The sequence below is a fragment of the Pseudochaenichthys georgianus genome, chromosome 11 (assembly GCF_902827115.2).
Source record: "Pseudochaenichthys georgianus chromosome 11, fPseGeo1.2, whole genome shotgun sequence".
NCBI lineage: Eukaryota > Metazoa > Chordata > Actinopteri > Perciformes > Channichthyidae > Pseudochaenichthys > Pseudochaenichthys georgianus.
Window position 1 is genome coordinate 24,100,973 of NC_047513.1, and position 15,627 is coordinate 24,116,599.

The window sequence follows — 15,627 nt, forward strand, 5'->3', positions numbered from 1 at the left end:
AGCCAATAGACATGAAAGCCGAGAGACCAAAATATAACGGTAGCTTTTGGCATATTTTTTCAACGACTTGAAACACTTTCTTATTATTTATGATGTAACATTTTCAAGACATTCTTTTTAGTTTTACAGCTTGATGAAACCTTTTAGTTTGACATCAGCCATTATAGATAATATGGCCATCTGAGTGTATGGTGCTGTTTCTGGTTTGTTTTTAACTGTTTAATACAGTTAATTATTCAAAATGTCAGAGTTCCTTATTTTGAAACTGAAACTTGCACTACTGTTCAAAAGTAAATAACAACAAACCTAGAATTATGCATTTGGGACTTTTTTTTTCTTTTTCTTGTTGTACCGAACCGTGACCCCCAAACCGAGGTACGAACCGAACCGTGACTTCTGTGAACCGTTACACCCCTAGTCCCCGGTGTTCCAGGGAACTCACCAAGTGTCAGAAAACACAACCCTCTCTCTTTTCCTCCATACCCAAATCTCTAAAAACGGGGCTGCAATGGATCTGATACAGACTGATCTTGAATTATTTTCTACGTCACAGAAGTGGTGCTCCGCTTATTGGTCAATTCTCCACCTATCAGGGGAATGTGGGGTTGGGCCACGGCCGGCCATTGCGCTGGAGACACTGTAGTACATATGCCAGGCCTATAAGTGGAGCTGTAGTCTGCCACAAAAGCAGCGAAGAAGACTTCCCGCGCATGGTTGCCCTTCTGTTTATACTCTGCTCTGGCTCTTTTTCTCCCTCCCCGAGGCAAGCGTTTGCTCCCGCTGCTGTAATTCAATGCAATCCCTCCCTCGCTGTAATTCTCTCCGGTTTGCCACCAGCAGATGACAAACACCATCCTCTCCGGCTCTTCCAAGGAACGAGGGGACCATGCGGCAGAGTTTCAGTTAGATTTGTATTTCGCCGGTCAACATGTCCGTTAAAGTTTAAATCTTCCGGACAAAATTAGAAAAGTGCCGGTCAAAGGTCTTCTTTGATATTTATTGAGCTTTAAAACAAATGAATAACGACTCTATATAATAATATAAGAATAAAACACGGAGGACGGAGATCTCTTTTTCTCCCCCTCTTCTCCCCGCTGCAGCCTAGCAGCTGATCTCAAAGCACGCTCCCCTCTCCTGCAGGGGGGGGCGTGGTGCAGCTCACAGAATCAGCCCCCTGCAAAAACAGGGCTGGAAAGAGCAAATAGAGCGAAATAAGGCATGGCTAAAATGCAGGATCTGTTTGGTATTTTGAAAGAAAAACTATTTATATACTTTATATAGGTATGGCCCTACAATATATTGTTCAAATATAGCATGATATGTCCCCTTTAAGGTATTATTAAGGTAGGGTTAATGTTGCTCTCAAAGTGCACCAGATTGATGCTTTTAACTTAAAAATAAAAAAAAAAAATCTTCCCGGGGGGAGCATGCCCCCTAGAGGAGGCGACGACCCCCCTAAAGGATGTTTGGTCCACCCCCCACTTGTAAAAAAATAGCACTTTACCCCTGCACCCCCCCCCCCCCCCAACAACTCCTGGGCTAAGCCCCGGATCTCCTACAATCCTAAATCCGCCTCTGGATAGGCCTACGTTATTTTCCCCTGTGCAATTCTCCATTTACTCAACAATAACACATACATTAATTATCCTTGTGTTTATTATTTGTTTGATTAATAAACACAAGTTGGAGTCCGTCAGGACCGAGGGTCGGAGCAGCTCATTTGCTTTACAGAATATTACACCCGGAAGTAAGTATTCTCTCCGCTTCGCTTGACAAACCCCGTGATAGTCCTCAAGCTCTGTGATTGGAGAGTGTGCAGAGCGTCAAACAGCACTTGAAATGGGATGGAACCACGGCAGACTGTCCAAAACTGGATTTGAACGGGTCCACCCCGTCCCCCCCCTCCCCCACCCCGTCCCCAGAACTACACATGCTGGCTATTGTGTTTCGCAACATGTTCTATGGCACGTCTCTACTGGGAGTTGTAGTTTTAAAAGACGTTTTCGTATTTCCCATAATAAGAAGTGGCCAGTATTAAACGGTGTACATCCCTGGAGGATTAGGGGATAGGAAACACTCAAATGTAAAACATATAATTAATAAATGGGTGAAAATTGCTTGTGCCCATAATGGGCAGCATTACTCACATGCCAGCTAAGGTCAGAAGAGCTTTATTTAACAGCTGGTCTTATGTTTGTGACCCCTCCTGTTGTTAATTAATAAGCCTGAAACATGCACTTGTCAAGGTTCAGAGGCACATTTTGCAAATATGGCAGTAGCCATCGATCATCTTAAGATAAGATATACTTTATTGATCCCAAGTTGGAAACATTTGCGTTACATCAGCATGTGTAACAGTTGTAAATATTCAGTTGTGTTTATTTGTAAATCATTTAGTATAATCACGCAAATTCTGTGTTTTATATTTAATAATGATGTGTTCTTTATTTATTGATTGTTCAATACCTGACAAGATGAAACGCTTTGGTCGCAGGTTCCTCAACAGCTGCATTACAAGACATCTATCAATATGTGTGACCTCCACCATTAAACTGTCGTATTCTGCACATTTCTTATACTATCTACATACATCTTATATAAGAGTATAATACATGTATAATATCAGTTAAAATAAGTGCTTCAACATAGTTAACATTGCTGGAGGTATACACAAAGTTTTTCATTCATTGCATAACTACACCGTTTGTGTATATGATGTCAATAAACCTTAGAACATCTTGAAATCTTGAAAGGGATGTGCAAAATAGTCATTATATACAGTCTTTAATTAACTATTAGTAGAGAATAACGAGTAATGAATATACTTTATAGGGATCCTATTAATATCTAATAATAAAAATAATGAAATTCAATAACATGCTTTAACCACTAGGTGTCCCTTTATATCAGCTGTGCACCTTTATGGTGTAAATACAGCCTATCTACCAATTGGATCAAATATAAAAGTCAGCCGAATTAGTGTTGATACTGCAAGGAGACGTATTGTGTGAAAAGAAATGTAAGATGTTGTTTAATGGCTGATATATTTATGATCCACGTCACGTTTTCAGTGTTGGCGGCAGTTCCTCATGTTTGTCTAGAAGTCTTCTCATCAGGGCTCTATAAATACAGAACTACGGCAGATATGTAATATGTAATGCAGCCGAACCGTGTATTACAATGCCGTTATGTGATGACCTCCAAAGAGAAAAGCAAGCACACTCGGAATAAAGTGTTTTCGGTCTGTTTCCGGTATTTGTTTATGACGATGTGATGTGAGATGTGAGACTGGAATTGCATAGGGGAAAATAACGTAGGCTATCTATGCCACAATTTTAGATGCGGATTTTGTTAAACTAATACGTTTGCGCTGTGAACCAACACTATACATTGACGGGGAAGGGGGTAGCAATAAAGATTACACCATTAAACTGTTACACAACATAACAGAAATAATATCGCTAGCAGCATACCTAGCAACCACCTTGGTAACAATGAAAACGTATCGACACAATTTCCTGAAGTAATCTTCGTAATAACTAGCAAACTAAAGATCATGTGCATCAACTGCACACATAATCTGAAATAACAACTCATATTTCTCGCATCAAATGACATCAAAACGCATTTTAATGGCCAGACTAACTTTAAAATAGGCATTTTACACTGAGAATAAAACGAAGTTCGGCCATGTTTTTTTTTTTCTGCAGGGAGAAATGTGAAGATCACGTGACATAGACGCCAGCCATTGGAATGAATGGTGAAAGAAAACGTAGGGATCTTATGATTTCAGAGGCGTTTTTGTAGAAATACTACGTCATACGTTGTGGACCAACGTAGTTATTACACGTTTTTTTATGAGACTGGGTTGATACATCCCATACATCATTGGAACGGGAAGAATCTCAGCTACAACTAAAACTAAAGCATTTCCATCTCCAGTAAACACAGCCTACATGGCAAGCATTTCTATAATATACAGTAATGTACAGTATGCACTATCTTTGAACTTACTGCAAAATTATAACATGAAATTCACCCCTGGTGTCATTCTGTCTGTCACTCCTTGATTCTACTTGCTCTGACTGTTCAAATTATATGTCAACCATCAAAATTGGATCAGTTGTTCCAGAGATATCACTGTGCAAAACACACCGGTCAATTTTGACCGAAAATAGTATGACGCAAGAGAAGGGTTAAATTGCCAGACGAAGTTCCACATTTGACAGGCAGAGGTCAGCAGTGTCCTGCAGATGAGATTGGTCTGGTACTAGAAAGACAGTGAAAGGCTGCTTTGTACAGAAATACAATTAATAGTTTTCTCAAGCACAAACCAACGTTTTTTGTTTTAAAAAGGTTTCTTTCTAACTATTAATTGCTCTGAAATAAAATAATATTGGATGAAAGTAGCACTGCACCTTTAAACAAAAGCATTGCTTTGAACTTAACCAATAAGCAGGCAAGAAATATGGCTCTTCTCTACTGTTTACTGTAAGATGCACTGAGAGAACTTTAGCATTCCTTGTGCATCGGTCCCACACAATCTGCGATGTAGAGTCTTGCTCTGCCAAGCCTGGAGGACATCAGGAGGGAGCCAGCCTGATAAGACACAGCAGCGCGGAACAATACATGTTTGAAGAAGATCATATATATATTTCATCGGGCCTATTCTCCATAGACCTCTGCATGCCAAATTGGCCTTCGCTAGGCTCCGGCTCCAGACAGCACTGGCCTGTTCTGTCCCCAGTGATGCAGCCAGTGGAACTGCATTTTCCACACCATGGAGCGCAGGTTGGGAAGAGTAGTCAGGCTGACATAATTGGCCCTGGTGACTCCTGGAAGTGAGGCTTATGCTGTAGTTAACCTCATCTATAGTCAGACCACTTTGGATGATTGAAGGGGAAAGAGGTGCATTGTTAAAATGAGGCAGGCGAGCCGGGTCCATGTCAGAGAGCTGACTGGTCGGTCTTGCGGTTGGTAGGTCTGAGTGGTTCAGAGGTGGTGGTTGGTTGAGTTGGAGGCATTGCCCGGGGCAAAATCTTCAGATGAAACTGAGCATATGAATTGTGCTGAATTAAACAGTGCAGTGTTTTTGTGCTGGATTTAACCGCCCTGTTTAATTATTCACTGCTCTTAAATGCATCAGCCGGCATAATAAAATATTCTTTTACATCGTCAAGTAACTCCAGATTATCAAATTTGATTCAAACAATTTGCACACAGACTCATTCATGGGTTCAACCTTAAACTGTCAAATCACCGCAGTGGTCTACATCCAGTTACACACTTTCTTTCAGCATAATGAGATATAATTGCAAATACAACTCTTAAAGGGACAGTTCACCCTAAATAGACCATAGTAGTACTAAATGGCATTTGTCTTACAGTATTCAAAGTGCCAAATAAATATTCGAAGAACTCACCATCAATGTCTCTTTTCTCAGAAATCATAACCCTATACTCGTGGTGACCAGTTTATTGTCACTATTTTCTTTCTACACACAGCAATCGTATCATAGCCCATGCAGGACATGTGCATCTACTCATGGACAAGATGCTTGTTTACTTGAAAGCTCAATATGTAAAATGTACAGGCTTTTCCCTCAAATGAGCTTTAGCTAGCTGAGGAAATGCAGGCTTCCTTCTGCGGGTGGATCCAACTGTCGGGTGTCGTTCTGTATAAAGAAAATAGTTCCTACATGAAACTGCTCACACCAAGTTTGTTGATTATCTTGATTAAACAAGTTGTGATTTCTGGAAATAGGCATTGCTCTTTGAAAACATGTATTGCAATTTCAGCTCCACACGCTGAGTGATGTTTGAGTATATCGGAGAGAAGGCAAACATCTCTCAGACCACATTTCCAACAAAATACATTTTAGATAGAGAAATAAAACTACAAGAGAAGAAAAATACATTTGTGATTTGGGGTGAACTGTTCCTTTAACCCTAATATGACCTGCACTGTTTGTTCAGTCCTTTCAAAGATAAGACTGTAATGATATTTAAAGTCTCCTTACTGGTGAGCCCCACGATAGATAATGGAGTTAAATGCCATCGAATTTCTTAACACAGCGCCCCTCCACAACAATCACTCACTCTACACAAAACATCCTCCTTGACGCCGTAATTGCCCTATTAAAATATGTCTCCTTGAAGATGTGTCACATTACAGACCCTCAGGCTCATTATGGAGCTCCCTGCAGCCAATTATCTGATCCTCCTCATTTAGAAGCCACAGTGACCAAAAGGGGCTCGCACTTAGATCTGGGATCAGCTCTGTCCTCCTCACATCTATACTTACTGTATGAGAAGCCAACAGGAAACTGACCTTTGGTCGTTGTCTCGGGGCGTCTCCACTCAGCTCCACTTCAGAGTCAGGTGACACAGCTTCTGACCTTTACCATGGAAATAATGACTTGTACTTGTGCCAGGAGCTCAGAGGGTTACCGCGGGGAGCGAGACACCTCTGGCGACATGTGACAGTTTTTGGAGGAGAGAGTTTGCACTCAGCACTTTGATAGCCCCGGGAAACCAAAGTGTGTGTGACAAGACGCAAGAGACTTAGAACTATGTGTATATGTATAGCCAGAGTGTGTGTGTGTGTGTGTGTGTGTGTGTGTGTGTGTGTGTGTGTGTGTGTGTGTGTGTGTGTGTGTGTGTGTGTGTGAGCGTGCCAGGGAGGCTCAGACAGTGTTGAAAGGAAATAGGTGTCAGACGGAGGGTGCATAGAGGAGTAATTTGAAGTTGTCAATACTTCCTGTGCAGACATTCCTTAAGACTTTTCAGTCACGAAAAAGGGCCACAGGGTATAGGATGAGTTGTTTGAACAATTCATTGAAAGAAAACTTTTTTTGAGTGCCCTTTGCCTACCACCCCTATACCCTGTGTCAATTCTCCCTTAGGCCACACAATGCCTGGTGGTGTGAGCCAGACAAGTAAACAGTGGCTCTTACACCCTCCGACCTGTAAAGCAACACACTGAGGCTTAATCACATTATATGGACCAGAGAGCAGGCCTTCGTGTCAGAGTGGCTGCTGAGTGTCTTGCTTGTGTGTGGAGAGCAGACAGAGGTGAGGGAAGGAGAAAGGGAGAGGCAAAGGGGGTGGGAGGGTATGGAGGAGAGGGAATGAGATGTGGGGTGAAGGAAAGAGGAAGAAGATGGGTGATGGTAAGAATGAGGAATAAAGAGGCAATAAAGTGTCAGCTGTCAGTGGAGGAAGAATGTGGAGGTAAAAAGAGAGAATTGAGGGTTCATCTCACCAGGAAACATGTTAATTGCCAGCCAAAAATCGGTCTTTGTCTAAGTTTTTCAGTGTTTTGCATCATAATTCTATACTTGTTTAAAGAAATTCCCTAATTTTGACGTTCATGCCGTCTTTTTTACACATCTTTGGAACATATACTGTAGGTCGGAGCTTGAAAGCAAGTTAGTTGTTAACGTTAAAAAAGAACTAAAATGAGAATGAATGTCAGACTTACATTTTTTCAAAAATCTGGAAATCGGAAAATGCGTCATGATATTTAAATGTTTTTTAGCTTCCCAAACGTGCCTCAAAACTGTTATTGAACATTTTGTATTTCTCTTTAAACTCGATCTGACTTCAACATGGAAATCTATTGAAAAAGATGTGGTAGATTATTGATAAAATGGGAACTTAAAGTTAAATACTTACAGGATTGCACATCAAACCCATATAGATTTGAGGGTTTTTCATGTTACTAATTCTTATTTTAAAAGCCAGAGGTTAGGTGTGCTTCTCAGTGGATTGCAGTGGATTTACAGTATACTGCACTTTTGCAGTTTTCCATATGCTCCTTGCCCAAGAGACAAGTCATGTCTGAAACAGCCAGAGGTGAGAACACATCTAACCTTATATCTGTTAACCCCACTCAGCACCAGGTCAACCTCTTATCTGAGTGCCATTCCACATCCTTCATGACACCACAACCTCCTCCTTTGATGCGAAATCCACCCTCAAGCTTTTTGTTAAAAGAAAACAAAATGGTATCAATATAAGTACATTTAACTTATATAGAAAAGGGAATGAAATTGAGCCAAAACATGACAAATATATCTGCAGTAAGCCACGATGAGATCCTGTCGGACAGCGAGAGGAAGAAAGAAAACTTTACCGAAATAAGAAGTCAGATGTCATTATTTATCATCTTAAATCTGACTTATTTATGAGGCAGAAACAGAATGAAATTCTCGGTTGAATTCTTCCTGAATTATTTAATCTGAAATGGTTAATTCCATACAAAGCCCAGGAAGATCCCTCCTCTGTTCTGATAAATACTTTATCACTGTTCCTAAATCGAAAACAGCAGGAAAAGATGGGGGGTGAAAAAACAACAACCACTTCTCACTGTTTCCTGTTGTGCTTTGTTTCAGAAAGTGTTGGTTAAAGTGCTAATTTTGTGAAGTTTTCTTTAATAATTGAAGTTGATGGGGATTTATTTTTTATAAATTATTTAGGCCTAATGATGCCAGTCTTATTTCTCTGTTTGTTTCAATGCTGTTTTTTATTACGGGTTGTATGAAAAGCTCACTGAAGTGGATAAAGATGTGACACTTACTCAAAATTACTTAAGAGGTTTTATGAAGCATTTTGTGCGTGGTGGATTTTCTTGCAGTCCCAGGTTGACAAAGTCAAAACCCGCCTAATGAAAAGGGACGCATCGCTGATTGCAGCTATATCTGGAGCCGAGGTGGAAGTGGCATCGATTTAACAATTTAGCAGCACCCTCCTCTGTGTGTTTCCATTAGTCACGGCTGAATACCACCCACTTCCCCCCTTTTCCCTCACTCAAAACACACACACATGCACACACACACTCACACACACATTTACCCACAGCTGTGTAGGTATATTTCACTATTCCCAAACAGGATTCACATCAACCCAACTGATACCACTGATGGTTCCTGCACAGTGGACAGCTAATGTAAGCGCACACTCAGAGATCTTTGCCATGCTACGGAATACACCTTTTATTTTTGTGACTCAGTGCTTGTGCAGGCTATAGTGCAAGTGTACAATATTGTATGTTTTTCATGTGTGTGTGATCCGTACAACCTTGCTGCAGGAATGTGTGTGGTGACACAGTTTGCTCAAAGACATTTAACCAAAGATGGGGACCAAAAGAGTTAGCAAGTTGGGAGAGGGTTGGGGCCTTTCAAAATGTCAAAATAGGATTGGTAATTTACCATTCGCTAAACCCCTACCCCACATAACCATTGGCCAATCAGACCAAATGTAACTGTGCATAATTCTGTCAAACTTGTTTCCACATGCATATAGAACTGGAGAAATAGAAATACTGCTAAGAGTTTGGAGAGTGGTGTCTTTTTTTTTTACTTTGGAAACACAAAAACACAAGCATAAATTTAAGAAATACGCTAGATTAATCTGTTTGTATGCTTTGCACTGCAATCATTAGAGTGTCCAGTTAGCTAAGGGCTAATTAAAAGTGAACAGTGACTCGCAAAGCCAAGGAACTTATCATAAATTAGCATTAACCATAATTATTGGTGGGTTTGCAATGTTGCTTTATGCCTCTAGCTGGTCACAATGTTGCTTTATGCCTCTAGCTGGTCACAATGTTGCTTTATGCCTCTAGCTGGTCACAATGTTGCTTTAAACAACTAGAATATCCACTGTATTGCATTGTGTGGAAGTCAGCATTATATGCAATTAAATGTGTGGCTAATGTTAGCATCTCATGACCAGATTTGGGGAAGTTTAAACCCAAGAGTCAACAATACCTGAGATAATGTTTTATCATATGGATAAATGTTTCCTAGATCATCAACTGGTGAATATATGCTGACTTTTTGCTGAGTACATACAGTTTTAAAATCTCTTTCTCTTAGTATTACAGCAGGTACTGTATGTGGCCATGCATATTTAAGACACATTGAAACAGTCTGAACATTATGTTAATTAGCAAGCTAGCCATTAGAGGAAGTCTGTTATATGGCATTTCAGATATGCGATGGTTGTTTGCTGGTTGTGAGAGAGCGGCTTTTCTTCTACTTCTGTCTGGACCCATTGATTTAAAAATGTGTTAAACTTTAAAGGTAATTTGCTGTTTGAAAATGGAAATTTGACAGACGTAACAACAGTAACTGAGGGGTAGAAATGTGCGAATGGTGAATTGGTTCAAGTCACGACAACAAAATATAGACAGAATATATTGTTTTTTTAAAGTCCATCAGTCTTTGAAATATTCCGTCAATGATGTGTTGGTTGGACTACAATGATGACGTAGTCTTCACAAGTTCAAAGGACTGTCCGGCTGTCTATCATGGCATCATTTAAGCCTTTCCACACATCAGCTGGTTTGGGCTGCTGGAAAGGAGGACCGTGGAAAACTCCGTCCACCCATTCTCTGAGCGAGGCGACTGGCGACTCCTGTTCCCTCTCTGCCTTGGTGAGCGCCATGTTTGATGGATACCCAGGAGACAAGGACCCGGTCGACGACAGCATGCAGGGGGGGTATTCTGGCTGCAAGCTGCCGTCCAATGACGCAGCAGTGTGAGCGATGGACCAGATTTTGGGCTTGCTCTCTGTACTTCGAGGGTCTGGATTAGCATAGAAGGTATTGTTTTGCTGTTGGACAGTCTGGGGACAGTCTGGGGACAATCTGTCTTTTCCGTGCCGTGTGTTGTCTGAGTTGTGTGCGAGATGCCCGTTTGAGAGTTCTGTGTTTGGGTTTGCGTCACTGTCCTCACGTAGAAACTGTGGCTTCGGTTCACAATCAGAACCATCTGACTCCAGGAGGTCGAAGTCCTCAAGGTCGCTCTGCAGGTCTGCACACTGTTGATCTGCAATAATGAATCATACAGATCACAGGAAGTCTGCACATGCTAATCTATTGACCGACTGATTTGAGTAGGTCTTGCTTACCAGGAAGGTCGTTGTCACTTTTAAGTGGCTTCTCCGCTTCATCGCTGTCTTCATCACAGCCTCGGTCTTCAGAGCTTTTACAAGGCCGCGGTGACCACGTAACCTTGTTCTCCTTCTTCAGCCTCCTGCGTGCATTAGCAAACCACGTTGACACCTAAAGGAGGGAGAGATGGCAGGTCAGAGAGGAACAGAAAATAATACAAACAGGATGTTAAACATACTGTAGTGTAAAGAAAAAAACAAGGAAAGGAAAGGGCAAATTACGCTAAATACCTTGAAAAACAAGACAACATTTTTCAGGCAACTAAACTTCAGAGTGACTTTCTTATGTAACAGAAAGCTACCTGTGTGAGGGTCATCCGGGTGATGATGGCGAGCATTATCTTCTCTCCCTTTGTGGGGTAGGGGTTCTTCTGGTGCTCCTGCAGCCAGGCCTTCAGGGTGCTGGTGGTCTCTCGCGTGGCGTTTTTACGACGGGAAGCACCGTCAGAGCTGGAATACCTGAGAGAAATGATAACAATTGTAATATTATTTAGCTGTGTCGTATCAACAATAAGTGCTTTTACTAGGAAAGGCCTTATAATTTATGGGTAACGATTGACTTTTATGCAATGTTTTTAGTGTTTGTTGATTGTTATGTCTTCCTAAGGATTGCAGATGGAAATTAACCATTATCTCAAATCTGGCATAAATCAACTCTTCTCTATTCTGAGATTAATGTATTTGTATTCATGAACCTTATCAAATAAATATATAAAATGAATTAAATTAAATTAAATAATATAATATTAAAGATGTCTTGGTAGAGAGACAATACTATAAATTCCCTAAAAAAGGTATACATCCTTGTACCAGTACTTTTCCAGTATGTATATAATGATGCCAAGAGAAAAAAGCAAATAGGAGGTCTCTACAAACATCGCTGCAGTCAGTTGACATTTTTTTTTTTAGAGAGTGATTAGTTCTTATTGAAGAGATTACCATTTAGTTTAAGGTTTTAAAGACTTTCACTTACCCATATCTGTCATATGGATATTGTCCAAGTGCATATTCATAGGGATAGTAGCCAGGAGTATGAGATGTCCCCACAGATGCAGCTCCATCTTTGGGATCTAGTGGTGCCTGAAAATATTATCAAATGACTAATATAAATATACATGTATTCAGATGTTATATTGTTCACAGAAATCCCCTCTGATACTTAAGGATGACTTATCCTGAATTCACCTTTTTACTTGATAACATACAGCCTTCAAAAAATACAGGGTCACTTTATACAACTCGTTTTCACTCTCGCCTGTGCCAGAACTATTGTGCGCAATTACGCATTGTCCAAAGTGAAAATGATGGTATCAATTAACGTTAAGTGGACTCACTCTGGAGTAGAGGGCGGTGGCGTCGCTGGAGCAGGTGTTATAGTAACCATGGCTCTTTGGATAAGTTCCGCTGTAGACTCCAATGCCGGGGCCAGAGGTGAGCTGGTGGGCCGGGGAGCGCAGCACCGTGTGAGGCGGAGGAGTTCCCGACTCCAGACAACCGGCCAGAGAGCCGGGGGTCATCAGAAACTTTGGCAAGATAAATGCAAAATTAACCTTATTTGTCCGATAACATTACAATTGAGAAAGTTACAGAAAGGAAAGTTCACATTCTCGAAAACCAGTAAAATAAAAAGTATATTTAGTAGTAGTTAACTGCAAAAACAAACATCTACAGTACAAATATAGTTCTTCAACTGGTGTTTTATTTGGTCTTTCCTTGTTTTAAGAGGCTATACGCCTTAGATCTTCTCATTCAGTTTGTCTAAAATGTCAAATAAATCAATCGATAATTACTAATAATAATGTAAAATGTCGTCTGTTAAAAACTTTAAGGAAACATGTAACAACATATTGACTACCTGAGGTGTGGTGGAGTAGGAGTATCCCAGCTGAGAGTAAGCCATGGCTGAAATAAGATCAATAGCAGGAGCGCGGACCTGGGGCAATATCCAACTGCATCCGTGCCAAAAGGAGACTTTTTCTCTGACGCTAGCTCACCATTTAGTTTTCAAGTAAACTTCTAAAAAAAAATGTGGATATCATCTACCGCGCAGACATTTACGCACCACTTTCATTGTACGCACCGAGAGAAAAAAACGATAAAAGTTCCTGGCTTCCCTTTCAGCTCGTCCACTGCAGCTTCTACTGTATCCGTGCTATCTTACAATCCAAAACGAGAGTGTGTGATCAAACCATGCATCTTCCTGTTATGCGCTCTTTGGTTTTAAGGCGCGTTGATCTGACGTCAGCCCGGACTCTCGGTGTGTGTGTGTGTGTGTGTGTGTGTGTGTGTGTGTGTGTGTGTGTGTGTGTGTGTGTGTGTGTGTGTGTGTGTGTGTGTGTGTGTGTGTGTGTGTGTGTGTGTGTGTGTGTGTGTGTGTGTGTGTAGCCCGGTGTTCATATCAAGCTGAAGAAACTCACCTAATTAATCCCCTCCCATTTTTTTTCAACTGTTATCCAGGAGAACAGCTCCACGCAAATGCAAAAGCAACCCCACCAATAATCCCCAGGCGTAATGAGAATGTGATCAATTTTATTTTCCAAACAAACACACATCTGCATGTCCCATAAACACACTCCTACACACAGTGCTATGGCCAGAGGGGGGATCGGGAAGTGATGCCTTGACACCACATTGACACAAGATGATTGATGACTACATCCTGATATTAGCATAATCGTTTTGCCCTGTAGTTTAGATAACTTGTCACCACAGTGAAATCTCCTTGTCATCCACATATTCATGAGTGGGGGAATTTCAGGTCTCCTTCAAGCAAATTAATCAAAGAATAAACACTCATGCGTTCCCTTGAGTAAGCACCTTTACCAACTGAATGGCTTGTCATGTTTTTAATATCAAAGTCTCGGAAGTGGAAACATTTCTTCTCAATCCACCTTTAGGTCCACATTTATTTTGTATAGGTAAGGGTGGATGAAGGTAAAGTGCACAAGGGATAGGGGAAACGTTAGAGTAGTTTGTGGTGTTAAAAATAATTGGATATTTTGTGCAAAAGTGTCAGAAATAAAGAATTTTAGGGGTAGAATCACAAAATAGAGAGGATAGAAGTTAGGGACTGGATACAAATGATGAGTGAGATGAGGTTAGCTTTCGATGGGATTTATTGTTAAAAAAACAATATTTATCAAATAGCTTAAAAATGTGACTTGTGAAGGAAGCTAAAGCAACATGTATCATGATTTCCACATCTTTCATTTTGAGACCGAGCGCGTTACTGAACTTTTTTTTATATGAAAGAACATTTCCTAAGCATGCTTTATTCATTAAAAGTGGATACTGCATTGTAAGCTTAGATACTTTTCAGGAAAAAAAGAAAACTCCCTGTCAGAGAGAATTTTACTTTACGTTTTAGACTTGCTTTAAAGTGAATGAGCAATATTTCATAAGGCATAATCCAGTGGATATTTATTTTCCATAAAAAAATGCTGTTGCAGATTATAGGTTATTTCCAGGAGACAGGGTTGCCGATTGAGACAAGCTCACTCATTCTGAAGATAACTGTTTGATTAGCATCTCTTTATCATGTTTCCCATTAATATATTTGTTGTCTAAGAGAAGTTCTATAATGACATATTAATATCATTCCCCCTTCCTTAGTTATTTTTTGCACAGTCCCTAATATTGTCAGAAAAGGAGAGACGGACAAAAATGCTAAATACATGAGAGGTTAAATAGAGAAAGAAGAAATAAAAGACAAATTGAGAGTCTGAAACTAGCCTACAAGATAAAATAAAGGAATAAATGTGGAAAATCGGGGAAGCCTAAAGAGGCAAACTTGGGGAGCAGAAAGAATTGTTAATAGCCAGGGGATCTGAAATGGAGCGAAGGGATGAGCAGGGGTAAAAGGACAAAATATTCCCAGTGCACCCAGAGTAGAGTTGGAACAACAGCGCTGCATCTCCAGAAAGCATCTCGGACTCCGCCGGGAAAATGCATCTGTGTACCGACGCTTGATTGACATTCCATTTGTCCCATGAAAGGTGCTCATATACTGAACATGGACTAACTGTCTCCCCCTCATCTGTGCTCAAAGCATGGAAATGAAGTTATCTCCCATCGCTGGCGTTGCACATCTCCACACAAAACACATGTCACTCACAGAGAATTGCTATTTGTTTAGCCACTGACAATGAACATGACTTTGTTTAATCTTGGGTTGGGGAAAATAACTTGTGAGGTGTAGAGGAAACAGAGAGGTGGGTTGAATCTGGAATCTGTTGTTACCTTTTTCCTGGGTAAAAATAATGCATTGCGTGGAGGGGCATAGATTATATTATTTCCCTCTTTTTGAATATTCATTGCTCGACTTATATATTAATATATGGTGTGTTTATATATTTATGGCATTCCTCCAGTATATATTTCTTAAGGCTCTGCGTTCGTTAGACCGTGATTATATCCTTCTGATGTAGCTCCCCTAACATCAATCATTCATTCAAGATGCTCCTCAAGAAAAGAGAAAGGGAACACATTGTTATTCTCTGCTTCCTGCATCCAGCTCCAGCTATTATGCAGTAGGTGGGGCGTGGGGGTTAATGATAGAATCGTGTTAATGTGAGAGGAGGAGGAGGGTCGGGCGGTGCACAAAGTGTTTGGAAGACAACGGCAAACAACTCCAATCACAAGTTCCTTCAATCACAGTGCGCCACATTTAAA

At 40.7% G+C, this 15,627-nt stretch overlaps 1 protein-coding gene across 1 annotated transcript; it reads right to left on the reverse strand.

Annotated features, from left to right (window-relative positions):
* Positions 1 to 10,287: 10,287 nt before the first annotated feature.
* Positions 10,288 to 12,856, reverse strand: irx4b (iroquois homeobox 4b). The gene is made up of 6 exons (XM_034093854.1): positions 12,812 to 12,856; positions 12,291 to 12,479; positions 11,930 to 12,036; positions 11,259 to 11,415; positions 10,915 to 11,068; positions 10,288 to 10,832 (listed from the first exon to the last, which is right to left on the reverse strand). The coding sequence occupies exons 1-6, from the start codon at positions 12,854 to 12,856 to the stop codon at positions 10,288 to 10,290; spliced, it is 1,197 nt and encodes a 398-aa protein (XP_033949745.1).
* Between the last annotated feature and the right edge of the window lie 2,771 nt (positions 12,857 to 15,627).

What these genes read in the sequence shown, in the direction of transcription:
- irx4b (XM_034093854.1), bottom strand. Translation starts at nt 12,856, where the DNA reads ATGGCTTACTCTCAGCTGGGATACTCCTACTCCACCACACCTCAG. An exon ending in CCTACTCCACCACACCTCAG is followed by an intron (nt 12,480 to 12,811) that starts GTAGTCAATATG and finishes ATCTTGCCAAAG; the next exon opens with TTTCTGATGACCCCCGGCTC. An exon ending in AAGTGACAACGACCTTCCTG is followed by an intron (nt 10,833 to 10,914) that starts GTAAGCAAGACC and finishes TCATTATTGCAG; the next exon opens with ATCAACAGTGTGCAGACCTG.